The 14870-nt window shown below is 43.9% G+C and overlaps 1 protein-coding gene across 1 annotated transcript in view; it reads right to left on the bottom strand.

Moving 5' to 3' along the window:
• Positions 1–249: 249 nt before the first annotated feature.
• LOC104324500 (transmembrane protease serine 11E-like) overlaps positions 250–14870 on the bottom strand; it is a 19437-nt gene continuing 4816 nt past the window's right edge. The window contains exons 2-10 of the mRNA XM_069782343.1: positions 12492–12615; positions 11201–11316; positions 10709–10776; positions 8986–9149; positions 7951–7989; positions 5469–5649; positions 4977–5242; positions 3959–4101; positions 250–3546 (exon numbers count right to left, since the gene is read on the bottom strand). Coding sequence (XP_069638444.1) covers positions 3385–3546; positions 3959–4101; positions 4977–5242; positions 5469–5649; positions 7951–7989; positions 8986–9149; positions 10709–10776; positions 11201–11316; positions 12492–12603 — 1251 coding nt within the window. The 5' untranslated portion in view covers positions 12604–12615 and the 3' untranslated portion in view covers positions 250–3384. The remainder of the gene's footprint in view (positions 3547–3958; positions 4102–4976; positions 5243–5468; positions 5650–7950; positions 7990–8985; positions 9150–10708; positions 10777–11200; positions 11317–12491; positions 12616–14870) is intronic.

The raw sequence follows: 14870 nt of genomic DNA on the forward strand, positions 1-14870 counted from the left end.
CTTTTCGGTATCACAGGTGGGTAAATTCTGTCCAAGCCTGGATGGCCTTCTGCTCTTCTAACAGTTATGCTCTTCTTCCAGTTATGCTCCTCTAACAAGTCAGTAAAACCAGATGGTTAAGGCTACATAAAAGCCAGTACATAAATACATGGCATAGAATCAGTGTCACATGTTCTAAAACAGAGGAGTCCCCATCTTACAGCTGCTTACCATAACACAAGAAATCAACAAGTACATGAAACAGAAGGGAAATTTTTAACAGGTTTTATTAAATTTACATAGAAATTATATTCCTGTGTGTCATCCATGATTGTATAGTTACATACATCCCATTCTGCCTTGAGTGAAGATGTTAATTCCTATGAAAACATGGCTGAGAAGATTAAGCTTGTGGCTTCATAAATAGGTGAGTCTGCAGCTTAAAAAAAAAAATACAAATCTGTGATGCCACCTAAACCAAATAAAACATTTTGGCTGCCTACATTGCTTCAGGTTTCCATAATTTCCCTCAGGAAAAGCCAGACAATGCTGACATCAGTGTAGTTTTGCCACAAGGGATTCAGACCTATTACATCCATCCGCACCAATGTTCCCAGTGGATGAGGGGTGTTCTTTCAAGCGCTCTTCTTGACAGTCCCCATTTATACTGCTTTGCATCACCAAGAGGCCTCAGAGCATGTAAACTACATTGCTTCCAGAAGAAACTGGATGAGAAGACTTGTTCCAGCAGCTGTCAGGAAAACTCCACAAGGCAGTCCAAAATAAAGGCTCCCAAAACATACACCATGTAGATGTCAGGTCCTTTTCAGCCCCACTCCTCCTGGCTGCACTGTGCTGGCACTCAGCATTAAGGTGGATCAGGTACTGTATCTCTCCAAGTAGATGCTCAGAACTGGTAGCTCCTTAAGCAAAAGACGAGTTCACTTTTTCAGGGTTGTGTGCACCACTTTGGAAAATAATATTTACTGCAGCCCTTGATACAGAGCAAAATGCTTAAGGCTTTCTGATTTTGTACCCCAAATAAGAACAACTGGAAAGTTCACAGATGCGTAATAAATTTTTTTGACATCTACTTAACTGTTTTGGGGAAACAGTGAGATAGCTGGGATTTGCAAGCCTAAAAATATTAAGTTTCCAAGTTACAATGAAGTCCAGCAGGATAGGGAAACCATTATGCCCTTTGAAAACCCAGGAATAAAGTGCTTTGGGAACTGGAAATCCATGGCATCTTGTAATGATGCTTTTCTTCATGAAGATCAAATTTTATTCACTGTCCTGGTAAGACAATTGCTACCAGCAAGAAAAAAAAAATTGTATATACTTGTCATACATCACACTAAGCTTCCTCTACAAGCAATATACTTCAAAGCCATGTTCTTAAGGGACTAACATGAGACTTGTTGGGCTCAGGCCTCCCTCCTTCTGTAGAAATTAAGCCACCAAGCTTTGTTTCTGAAACTTACAACATTCCACAGGAAAAGTTCCCTGAGAAAAAAAATTTTTAAGTGCTAGGTTTCCTGATATACACAAGTATAGAACACACAACAGCTGCAGACCCTTTGTCTTTCACACAGACCTTCTCTGGGCATCGAAATATTCTATTACCTCCAGTGAGGCTCTAGAAAAGCATGGTCCTCTATACTGGCAAGCAGCCAGATCACAGGATGCGTAATCAAAATACTTCTGTTAATTCGATGGATTGCTGCTCTGTTCAGCAGCATTTGCAGTAAACTGCATAGTCCAGAGGGGATCCCCTGAACCGCCATTGACTAAGTCAACTGACTTGTACTCAATTTGGACAATACTTTGATCCTAAGACTGTGATCACTGAGGGCCCATTTCCCCAAAATCTTCTAACTATGAGCACGCCAAAAGCCTGCTGTTTGCCTTTTCTAGCCTGGCATTAAGATTCTTGCTTGCTTGCTTGCTATGCTGGACCAGCTCTGAGTCTTGGCAGTGTGGCTGGTATCTCCTTTGCTGAGTTCTTTCTCTTCTGACCATAGAGGGAAAAGAGAGCAATTGAATGGCTCATTATCTAGCAACTAAGACCACAGCACTTGCTGTTGTCAGGACCAGCATCCACACACAGTGTTGGAACGAGTCTGCAGACACACCAAGAAAAGCATCCTCACCCGGAATAGGTGTGTTCTGCTGCTGGGGTTTAGAAAATATTTGAGATCTACCTGGCAGATGGAAACATAGGCTCCTGAACACATGAAGTCAAAGAGAATATGAAGTTTGTGTGGTCAAGATCAAATGAGTTAGCTATGGTCTGGCAATGAGGCAGAGGCATTTCTTACTTGCTGACAGAAGAGAGAGAGATCTTTACATAACATTACTGGGTCAGTCAGAAGTTCTGCCCTGATCTGAAGGAGACAGGTATTTCCACCATAACACAAAAGCTTGCAGAAGATGCACATATTAAATTATAAAGATTTGAGAACAGCATTCGCAAGAATAAGCAGTTTTAGAGGGTTTGGGGGTTTTTTTGCAATGGTCATACCGAGATTGTTACAATCCTCCATCCTGCTCAAAAAGCCAAGGACTTTTATTCAGAACAATAAGATCTGGAAAGTTAAAAATGGAAATTAATTCAGCCAAATACTCTGATATGACAACAGACTGGTATGAACATAAAGTCGTTTTTAGTCTTAAGTCCAGCAATCACTCTCACAGCAAACGCTGTGGCAGGGTCTGTTCATATGAAGCGATGAGTGGGCATACATACACTTGTTCAAAGGTGGACAGAAGCTGGTGTTTTCCACTGATTCCTTTTTCAGGACAATGCAGCAAGGAAAAATTCTCTATTTGCCTAAGTAACAGCCCGACATGATATTAGGAACCAGGACTTCTCTAAGCCATCTTCCTTTCTTCATTAGAGTACGCTCCCTGGAACGAAGTGGGAAAAAGCTCAAGAAGAATTCAGAAGCGCAGCAGTGTTGGAGTGAGGGGCTGGATTGTAGCTGGTCTACAGATGGATGGGGCCTCGGGAGCACACAGCAAAGGGGCGGGCCACTTTTTAGTTGTAACTTGTCTTAGATGCTGGTAAATATGATTGTTTGGGCTCAAACACTTTGCCTGGGTATAAAAGTAGGGGCCAAGACATTTGGCCACGGAGAAAAAAGGGTCAGTAGATTGCATACAGACAAAGGCAGTTGTCCCTTTGACAGAGTACTTCCTGAGCAAACAGCTGTCACGTGGATCAAGTCTATTCCTGTCTGGCTGTAGGCTAAACCAATTTCAAGTCCTAGACCACTCCAAGCTTGCTAGCAGTTGATACATGACCACAAGCTAAGCCAGCAGCTGTTTAGAGGGTAACCACAGAGCAGAATGTGTCAGAGGAATAGCTGCATACAGCCCACAAAACTTAACCCACTGCAGGTGTCAGATGCCTGTTTTGGCGTTGATCCAGTTTCGATAGTAAGTCACTCGCGTGTACACTCCTGGTTTATTTGGCTTGCCACATTCATCTCCCCAGCTCACTATTCCCACAAGATACCAGATTCCTCTGGAGTCTGCATGCACCAGTGGCCCACCAGAGTCACCCTAAGGAGAAAAATGTCAACAGGCAGGAACAAAATAAACAGTGTTCACCTCACTAATGCAGCAAGCCTCAAATTGTTCTGTTAGAACTGACAGATGTTTGTCTCTAGACCACAGCTATAATTCAACCTCCACACAGTTTACTGACAAGACAGAGGCTGACAGCCTGTGTCTAATTCAGTGTCTCTCACTCCACACCCTCACATCTGTATTCTCTCACATGGCATTAGTTATAAACCCCAAGCACTTAAGTGCAGACTTGAGCCCATGAGCCATGAAGCTTGCTATTTACATCTGTCAAGATACTGTACCCCATAAACTTAATCAAGATTCCTCAAAGTATATTTTATTTCTAGGAAACATCACCTCCCACCCCACCTATTTCCTTTTTACTATTACCTATGAAGAGACTTACCTGGCAGGCATCCACCTGCCCCTCCAAGTATCCAGCACACAACATTCCAGGTGTTATTGCTCCACCGTACACTTGTCTTCTATTACAAGTCGCAGTACTTATAATTTTCACTTCTGCTTGTCGAAGCTGATTAACACTGTAGCCTAAAAGAAGTGGCATTAGAATTTGCAGACAGGGTATGCAACCTAGAACACTCAAGGATTAGGAGTAGCCAGATTTTCCTACAGCTTTTCTGCCATTCCAGGCAATGAAGGGAGCTACCTAGACAATGTCTCAGGAAGAAGACAATTTTTTCCCCCCCTGAAGTTGTTCACTTGTTCTCCATCTTTCATCCTCACCAGATGTTCTTTAACATAATGGACAAAGGGATTTTTGTACATGTTGCAGTGTTGAATTCAACTATAGGCTACAAGATATGTCCTTGATATCATTGTAAAGACCCATTTAGTTAACTGCAATGCAGCTTTGTACAATCACTACACCCCTCAAGAGTCTACCATGAAACACAACCTATATAGTTCAATGGTTCTCATAAGCAGATCTATAGTCCCATCAACTCTGACCTCACTGGCATGGACTAATTTGAATGAAGTTCACTCAAGTCTTAGAATGAAGCCTGATTTATGACCAAAGAGAGAATAACTGATGAAAACTGTCATGATACATCTATGACAAAGCTGAATGGAAAAAGAACTCAAGTCAGAGCTAAACCCAGAGGGACTGGGCCAGTGGGAACAGAGAACACTATATATTCAACCAGCACAATGCATGCAGCAACAAAAAAAAAAGCTGCTCTTATTCCTGTACAGCTAACCTGTAGGGTCTTTCCCCCATATTCCAATCCATTGACCAAGCCAGAAAAAAAGCAGCAAACAAAGTCCATAAGTGTATCATTAGCACAGGTACCTATCAATCACCAAGTCTAAGGAGCCCAAAACAAACACAAAACCCCATAAAACTAACAGCAGTCTTCTCAGATACATGTGTGACAAGGCACGGGAAGGCAAGAGACACTCACCATCATTCTCCAAAGCTCCCCAACCTGTGACAAAACAGGAAGTGTTGTCTGGGAAAATATGAGATGCTTCAGGAAGACAGACACTGTGCACATCACTTGTGAACTCAATAGCAGAGGTAAGTTCCACAACAGCCACATCATATTTATGATTAAGGAAAAAGTCATCGTATTTTTCATGAATGATAATTCTTCGGACGAATTTTTTCTGTTTTGGAGGTCTTAGCCAAATTCCAAAGCTGGCAGTCCACCTCCCAGGATCTCTTCCTCTGTAAGATATTTGAGGTTATGTCACAGCCACACAAAACAAGATCCACAAAGGAGCTTAGCTCTCCATTTAAGCATCAAAATGCAATGTGGCCACATTTGCCTAAGGGACAGAGAAGAGCCAAACTTCATTATCATTCAGCAGATACAGATGTTAGTGGGCCGTGAAAGGTCAGAGCACCCAAGAGTCCTAAAGCCTGTAGGATCAGAAAGGTGCTGATGCCTTACCCTCTAAAGCAGTGGGCTGCAGTCACTAGCCACGTATTACTGATCACCGATGCACCACAGCGATGGGTCCCATCAAGCTGAATACTAGCCTGCCATGGCCATTCCCCCTCCTGTGCACGCTGCCCGCCAATTATTCTCTCCACTCCTGTGAAGGAGAATGTCTGTCTTCGTATTCCACAGCCTGTCAAAGCAAAGGCAGCTCTGCTTTAGCTGATTGAGAGAAATCAGGCTGCTGCTTTCGGAAAGGCCCTCATGGCTGCAGGCACAGGTGTAACAGGGCAGGGGTGTCAAGAGACAGCCTTCATCTAAAGCAGTGCCTCCAATAGCAGGGAAACCAAGTGTCATGGTCACAAACATCTCAAGATAGATGTGGGGCAAACAAGTTTGGTAGAAGAGTCACTACTTTTTCCATTAAGCCAGTTTTCAAACACACAAGCCTGTTTTTGCTCCCATGGGAACAGAAGGCTGTATATCTGAGACCCTGTTTATTTTCCCCAGTTGTAACCGTTTACCTAGATAAAAAAAAAAAATTGCCTCTACAAACCTTGCTTTGTTTGATATTTGACCAGAGCTGTACAGAGGTGTCGTGGTTTCAGCTGGGATAGAGTTAATTTTCTTCCTAGTAGCTGGTACAGTGCTGTGTTTTGGATTTACTGTGAGAATAATGTTGATACCACACCGATGTTTTAGTTGTTGCTAAGTAGCACTTGTCCTAAGTTAAGGATTTTTCAGTTTCCCATGCTTTGCCAGCAAGCAGGTATACAAGAAGCTGGGATGAAGCACAGCCAGGACAGCTGACTCAAACTAGCCAAAGGATATTCCATACCATATGACGTCATGCTCAATATATATAAACTGGGGGAGAGTTGGCCAGGAGGGGCAGATCGCTGCTCAGGCATCAGTCAGCGGGTGATAAGCAATTACATTGTGCATCACTTGTTTTTTTTCTTGGGTTTTATTTCTCTCTCTTTGTTATATTCATTATTATTATTTTTATTTTTATTTTATTTATTAAACTGTTCTTATCTCAACCCAGGAGTTTTACTTTTTTTTCCAGTTCTCCTGCCCATTCCACTGGGAGCAGGGAGGAGAGAGCAAGCAGCTGCGTGGTGCTTAGTTGCTGGCTGGGGTTAAACCACGACAAGAGGGAAAGGTAACATACATAGCCATTAGTGTGTCTGTGCATATAGGTACACACACAGATTATTAGGCACAAAGACATGCACTGAATTGACCTAAGCATTTACATTCATATAGCTTTCATAGTAACAGCATGTAAGTTTCATCTAAAGACTAAACCTCTCTTGGTACTGTATGAAAAAAAAGAACATCTATAGTTTTTGGGTTTTTTAAAAAGACTTCTTAAAAATTGAGTATGAAAATACTGAGGAACCCCCACATAAACAACAACCACACCAGGGCAGCTCTAAGGTTTAATACACACATCACCACCAAAATATGCGCAAGACAGACACTGCACATCACTTGTGAACTCAGTGGAGGCAATCTTCCCATTATTTGTAACATCCCACCTGTATAGCAAAGGCAAGACCGACATAGTATAGCTTTAAGTGTCACAGAATTGCTGAAGACTAGTTTGTAAAAAAAACACAAAACCAAACAAAAAACCCCACCCACAAACTAAGCAAACAAAGAAAGGATTTTGTCAGGTCACCTCCAGGTCAGCCTTGACCACAACAACAAAAAAATAGTGTCCTCTTCCTCCAACAGTTTACTTACAGCCACTGTGCCAACAGCGGTCATGTATTACTCAGATGAAAAAAGTTAGATCCAAACCGGTTAATTCTCAGAGTCCATTTAAAGACGGAAAGCTAACATTGAAAGGCTCCTAGACCATGCAGGGGACTGATATAGTCCCCTGGAAGGGGACTTACACTGTCCCCCTGTTTCCAGAGGAGCTTTAAGACCTCAGGAGGGAGCACAGAACAGGAGAGGAACCGAGAACCTGCCCCTCTCCAGGGCTGTGCCACTGCCTTGCTCTCACTGTGGACAGCTCTTCTCCCTCTCCCACCCTCTGGCCTTTCCCACTTTCCCAGTATATCGCAACATTTAGCTCAAATCTGACAGACATCTATTGCCAAACCCTTCTGCAGGGAGGAGGGGGAAGAAGGGAAAATGTTTTTGGAAGGATTCCAGCAAGAACCTTGGCCCACAGCAACCGCAGTCCTTGTACAAAGCTCACTAACAGCAGCTCACCTACATGCCACTACTTCCCATAACCAAAATTAAAGCAAGTGCTTCCCACCACCAGATCAGAATGCCTGATTTTGCAAACACTACAGAGCCAGCCTGACTGCAAGAAAATGAGCTGACATCTTCCCTGGCTCATGCACTGTCTACCGCTCTAGTATCTTTAATAAGTTATTTTTTCAACTTGCATCTCAAAAGCATAAGAATCTTGTAAACAGAAAACCTAGACCACCATGTCCTTGGACCTTTTCTACAAAGCATTTGTACTTACAGTTGTTTAAAAGGTTTTCTCCTTTTTCCTTATTCAACTCTGAAATGAAAACCAAACACCACAGTAAATATATCTCATACTGCTATGTGAACTAGCAGATTCCCTCCCCGTAGCCAGCGAACACAAATTAAACAGGTTCCATTGCTGCATGGAGTGACAATATGGTAAAAGGAGTAATTTGCTCTGTTGAAGAAGTTCAATTAAGCCTGTGTTCCCCACTGAAAGTGCAAGGCCAAAGGATACATCTTTCTTGCCTTAGCTTAGAGCTAACAAAAGCAGCAGATGACTGCACATAGGTCCAGGTAAAATCTACATGTGCTGGCAGCTGTGCACAATACAAACACCTACATGCATTTTTTCAGGTTCAATATTACGGCAAGGTGGTCAAAACAGTCTTCAAAAATCATCAGTGCTGAGATTGACTGGAGGTAAACTGTAACGTTACCAATTTCTTTCCTACAAAAAACCCTCTGCCAGATTCTGATAGTACCCAGCAACAGATTCATAGGAGTGGATTACTGCCCAGGGAACCTCAGGGTTTTGTTGTGAACACTTGCTATAGCAATCTGTCAAATAAGCAAAGGAAATGGCAGAGGGTAGAAAAGGGAACCATCTCAGCCTTGCATTTTTTTAATAGCTTGAGGACTCTGCATTTCAGTACCTGGTGATACAAGTTCTTGTCCAGTTCACTGTGTGCCTTAAAGTAATCTGTGAACCCATGGTCACAAAGTTGGGCCTTTTTTGATGAATTGGGCAGGGGGGACAATCTCATTCAACAGAGCTAGGTACACAGAGAGACCCTCTGATGCATAGAGGAGAGCTCACAGCATAAATCAGTGCTAGTATGCTTTAGTTCTTTCCATGCTACTTCTTCCAAGTCCCTGGGCTGTCAGCCGTAACACACAATTTTGAGAAGGCAAAAGAAGAAAACAAGAATAGCCCATATTTGCATACCAAAGTGAAACTCATTACACTAAGAACAGCAAAGTATGAGGAACAAATTCCAAGCTAAAAACACAAACCTAAGGCACTTGCCTGTGAGTCTAAGGGTAGACTGGTCAACATTCAAGAATGTGGAGCTTGTTTTCAGCCTTCTGCGTAACACATTGTTGACGTGACCCCAGCTCATTGCCTTACTGTCAGCTGAGGCAAATTTAAATACCAGAACAACAGATGCAAGCACTCCACCAGGATCTGGGCTGCAAACCAAAAAAAACCAAAGTCACGTCATTCTCTCTCTGCCCAATTATCCTCTTTGTTCTGCTTTGCAACGTCTACCTCCTTTATGTGAGAACAGGTCTGGTCTGCACAGATGTATAGGACAAATAGCATAGCTGTGCACAAGTAAAGGAAGATGATGACATGTCAGCAGGCAACAAAAGACTTGGTTCTCACTATAACAATAAGAGGGAATTTTCTGGGAACTGTTATAAGCAGCTGAGAAGGACAGGAGGGATCACTCCCTTTGGCCTCCACGGCAGCTCATAGTCAGTAGGAACAATACAGCAAGTCAAAACCCTTCAACAGGTACCCAACAGGCCACTCCTAACAGCCATTCAAAAGACCCATTTTAGCGCCACAGAAGTTAGAAAGGTCTCTCGGTAATTCTTTCCATTTAAGACACTTGACCATTTATTTGCCAGTTAGCTTCATTGTATCTAGAGACAAAAATCTCAATAATTTGCATTATCAGAGCAAGGGATGATCACTTACCGTCAGTATTAAATATCAGGCCCAACACTTTAGACTAATGGTCTAAAGGAAAACCAACTGAAGCCTAGAGGGAAAGACATCAGAGATGCAGCTAGGCTGGTCCAGTGCCTAGTTACACAAGGTATCTGTAGTAAAAACAAGCTTGGAAGAGATACACTGTTTGCTCAACCTAAAAGGTGTAAAGGAGTTGCTTGAATTTTAGCTCCCAAGTTCTGTAATTTCAGTTGATATACAGTATGGAAGGCTTGTGGAAGAAACCAGCAGCAGAAAACAACATAGAACAGTTTAAGGCAACGACTCATTCCATCTAGAGCCAGGTAAAGGCAAAAAAGCCCAGAAGTGCTGTGAAGAAGGACATTTGTAGGAAGTCTGGCATTCTTTGCTGTCTAGGGAAAAATATTCCACAGCAGAATTGAGCCTTATAGAAATACAACTCCAAACCAAAGTAATGTGAAGAAGAGGGAAGATGGCTCTTATCACTGAGAGTGATACATAATTACTGTAGAGAGGAAAGACTTAAAAGCTCTCACACAGGACCTTTATATGTCCCACTTGCCTCTTTCCCTCAACTCTGTATCCAGGTATCTCACAGTGGAAACGTGTATTCCTTCAGACCTTTTCATTGAGGGAAGAGAATAGACACCTCCTGCTGTACAGCATGCAGAGGGGTAAACACCAGCCTGAGCTTCCACAGGAAGCATAAAGTGGAATAAAGAGCTGACTCTGCATCTCTCAAGCCTTGAACTAGTAGTGAAGGCTGGGATCACCTAGTAATTCAGTTACTGCATCACAGCCACAACCAACTGGTGTTCAGGTAATCAATCTGCAGAAGTGTAAGGCCAAATTTCTCTTCCTTGCTGACCTCTGAAGGTAACTGAGCCCTCAGTGTTGTAAGCACCGAAGGAGAGCGACAACCAGCCAAGACTTAGTCATCCTGCTGGTGTAATCCAAGCATAAACAACCAGGCACGCTCCATATGGTCAAGAGGTAGGAAGAAAGGATATGTATCACATCCCTGCTTCTTCCTGACCTTCACAATACTTACCTGAGACTGACAACATGGGACCTGATGTACCTTTTTCTTAGAAAGGACCCCTTGAACACTGCAGATATCTGTTAAAGGAAAAGAGTGTGTTAAAATACACCTGTAATATGCACATGCTCTCAAGATATAACAGTCTTGTGAGCCTCTGAAACACTAGAAAATGCATTCAGATCTCCAGGTCTACACCAAAGCTACCACTAAATTTCCATCAGAGGATGCAGAACCAAAATAAACAGCTTGGCTGATTTTGCTGTCCCTTCTGCTCTGTGGGTGCCTGTTCCACCCCAGGGCTGCTGGAACAAACAGCACCTGTGCTTACCATCTGCTTGTGCAGTCAGCAATGCATCTTTAACTCACTACAGCAAGTTTTGAAAGGTAAGGCCAGACACATAAGGATGAGGCACAATCACGTCTGACTCTTTACTTCCAATCACACAACCGCAGGACTCTTCACCATAGGTCAGGCAGAAACAGAGAAACAGCTTAGCTTACCATGGTTTCAATCTCTTGGCTCAGGCGCCTGAACTCTTCTGTGGTTTGCCTTTTGTATTGAGGGTCGTACTTGACATTGGTGATTAGGAAAGATGCATTGTAATATCGATCCTGATCTACAGAGAAGAAGAAAAGGAAAGGTGGCTGATCTCCTTCAGTACAATTCAGACATGCACAGCACCTCGCAGGGCATGGCACAAGTAAGGCTCCCAGGCTCTGGCTGCGAACCTGTCAGCTGTGGAATCACAGCTTTAGCAGCACTTTGGGAAAAGGGGGCTCTGGACCATCTTGTTGCTCCATGGACCAGCTAGGGGCTCATTTCTACTTTGAAGACCATCCCAAGCAGCTCTAAACTACACTACAACATTTCTCTGGGGACCATCTTCCCATCAGCCCGAGGCGAGCACAGCACGAGACACACCAGCCCACATACGTCCCTTCTGACTCAGTAGACACACTCACTCCTCCCTAGCTGCACTCTGGCATGTCCCTGCCCCTCTGAGAGGCAGGTGGCCCAGTGCTGTTTGCATCCATTCAGCCGTCAGATTAAGTTTAAAATCTGGCTCTTCCGTGAATGGCAGAGAGGGGCCCCATTATGCAGAGTTAGCAAAAAGCAAAGCTAAGCTGTAGCTCTGCCACTGCTCTGTCTAGTGTCCTAATGCAAGCCACGGCCTCGTCGACTCTCCGTGAGCTGAGACAGCAATGCAATTAGCTTCATCCCAGGAGGAAGGCATTTCAAAACCCCTCACACTGGCGTCTCAGAGACTGGGAACGGAACGGCTTGGCTTCATTCATCCACTACCAAAACTGGGCCCTTGGCAACCAGGACCGACTCCTGGGCTCCAAAATGCCTAAACCTCTGCCCTCTCTCTCTCTGGAATAACCTCAGCTAGAGGTGCCAGGTTCAGTTTCGGAAAAAACCCTGTTTGAGACCAAGCTTACTATGCATAGCCTGAATACTAGCCACACCCCTGGCTTACACAGAAGACTGCTAGCCTTTGATTAACCATGGATACCAGTGGAGGCACCAGGGCAAGACAAGAACCAAAGAGAGGGACAACACTTAAATCCCTGCTTCAAGTGAATGATATTTTAAGTATTCTTGCAGGTTTTCGAATCAATTCAGATCTTGAATAGGGTCTAGTAAGTTCTCATGTGGATTCTATACCAGGAGTGGATTTTATACCAGGGGTGAATTGTATACCTAAATCATCAGGCAAGACCACAGTAGCAAGTGAAACACAACAGATTCCTGAAGACTTGTGACAACAAGTCTGAGTGGTGCACTTACCATGGCACAAAAAAAATGTAATCAAGCCAATGACGAAGGCTAAGCCTGCTATCACCGACACAACGATGACTGCTATCTTCCATGGTTCTATACGGTTCATTGGTCTCTCCATCTGGATCACTATCTGCATTGAAGAAAACAACATGGAGAAATTCAACTATTACAAAGACAATAGCACATCCTGCACCAAATCATACCTGGCACAGTTTAGCTCAGCTGACAAACCTCACAGAATGAGGTAGGTTGGGGAGGAACTCTGGACCCTGTGGGTCTGACCTGCTCAAACCAGATCCCACTACAGCAGCTTGCTCCATGCTTTGTCCAGTCAAGTTTTTAGTATCTCCAAGGACAGAGACCCCCCAGTCTCTCAGGAGTCCTGGTCCAGTCTCTGACCACTCTCATGGCAAAAGCTTTTTCTTCATATTTAGTCAGAATTTCCTGTGTTCTGACTTGCCTCTGTTGCCTCACATGCACCCCTGAGAAAAGCCTAGAGTTGTGTAGGTATTGCTAGTAGAGACAATTTCCCACAGATTTCAAGTGCAGCTGACTGCCCACACAGGTGCTTAAACTGAATATAAATGTAATAATTCATGACTGATGAAATAACTTCTGCAGCAAGGATACTCTAGGCTACCAGAGATGCCATATAACATACCAACTAAAAATAACTCAAAGCTGTATGAATAGTAACATTTATTGATCCCTTACAGGGTTTGGGTTTTATCGCACCAAAACTACACATACATTGTAAGAAACTACATCCTGTCTCCTGCCAGACAGTCTGTCAGAGGGGAAGTAAACAGCTGCCTATGTGTAAATGGGATATGGCAACAAGACCCAGACTTGGTGCTCACTGAAAGTCAACAGCAGACCCGTAAAAGGGTTGGGAACTTGACTCGCACATGGACAAAGGCGCATAAGCCTTTCTCCTCCATTTATGTCCTCCTGTGCAGCATTAAGCAAGAGAATATTAGGAAAACTGCATTTTTGTGCATGTCCTCAGTAGCTTTGTTGCAGGATGATGCAAAGCCTTAAGCACATTTATTTCAGATCCCCAGTAATTCCACAGCACACTATGTAGTAATTGTTGGCATGCCACGCACCGAGTCTCTATATCATGGTTGGCACTAGTAGAGGGTATCAGAAAAACACATGGGATAATCTCTCAAAGGTGCCTCAAGTGACAAATGGCAGCAGCCACCTCTGGGGAGGAGGGACTCAGCTGGCTAGTCACCACACTGTTTTACACCCACTGATCCATGTTTGTATTGCTGTGGACCAGACACAGTAAATGCTATTTTCCCCCTTTCAGGCCTATGGCACAGCCATTTCTGAGCAACATCTGAGAAAACAGGGGCAGAAGGGCAGGTGGAGAGAGTAAGTCTTTCCAGGTTTTCTGACTACAAGGTGGCAAAGAAGAAGTCACAGTGAAAGCAGAACAGGATACCAGCAGAAGCTCCATCTTAGGAAATGAGCTGAGGGAGCAGAAGAACAGTGAAGGCAAGGGTATGATGCACCAATCCAAGAAAGCAAAAGACAGTGAAGTGGTGGGAGAGCAGAATGGGGTTATACGCTCTGCCCTGAGGGCAAGAAAGCTGAGCAAAGCTACAAGACAGAGATGGCAAGCATGGCAAACCAGGGAAAAAAAAAAAAAAAGCCACAGAGGAAGCAGCTGAGAGGTCTGCACAGAGTGAGGGTGTGCTCAGCAAGTAACAGGGAAGTTGGAAGCAACCCAGAGTTTAATCTCCTCACATAAAAGCTTGGTTTTGGCTAGTGAGAGTGCTGGCAGGTATCCCAGTCCATTGCTTAAGCAGGGAAGCAGGCAAGTTTTTACCCACTCAAACAGGTGGCATACTGGAAAGAAAAAGTTGAACAGGGTAGCTTCAGCCAGCACCACAACTGCAGGTGGTCACAAGCAGCAGCTCAGCATTATCAAAGTACACGGACAGGTGACCAGGATCAAGCCTTCTGCTTCAGAGTCACATGCTATGGAGAAGCCTAGTACCTCTCATTCTGTTGTGACTGCTTTATTGCGGCCAAGTTATGTTCTGGCAATGCACAGTCCAAGTTTTCTCCAAATCTAGCTGTCTCCCCACTAGACTGGCTCAGTTCCCAATGGCAAGGCTCTGCAAAACAGACTGTCGGGCAGTTGACAGGAGTCTGAAAGCCGAGGCTGGCCAAGATTACTTTCTTTGGAAACTGCAAGTTGCAGTAAGCACATAATATACACACTAGAGCTCAACTGGTTCCACAGGGGCCTGGATTTCTCGCCATCTAGACCTTCACTGAATACACCATCTGTTACACCTGAGGTTTTAACAGATGCAGAGATTCAGATAAAAACCTAAGACCAGTGGGACTGTCCTGCCTCAGTTTCTT

The sequence above is a fragment of the Haliaeetus albicilla genome, chromosome 1, assembly GCF_947461875.1.
Source record: "Haliaeetus albicilla chromosome 1, bHalAlb1.1, whole genome shotgun sequence".
Taxonomy (NCBI): domain Eukaryota; kingdom Metazoa; phylum Chordata; class Aves; order Accipitriformes; family Accipitridae; genus Haliaeetus; species Haliaeetus albicilla.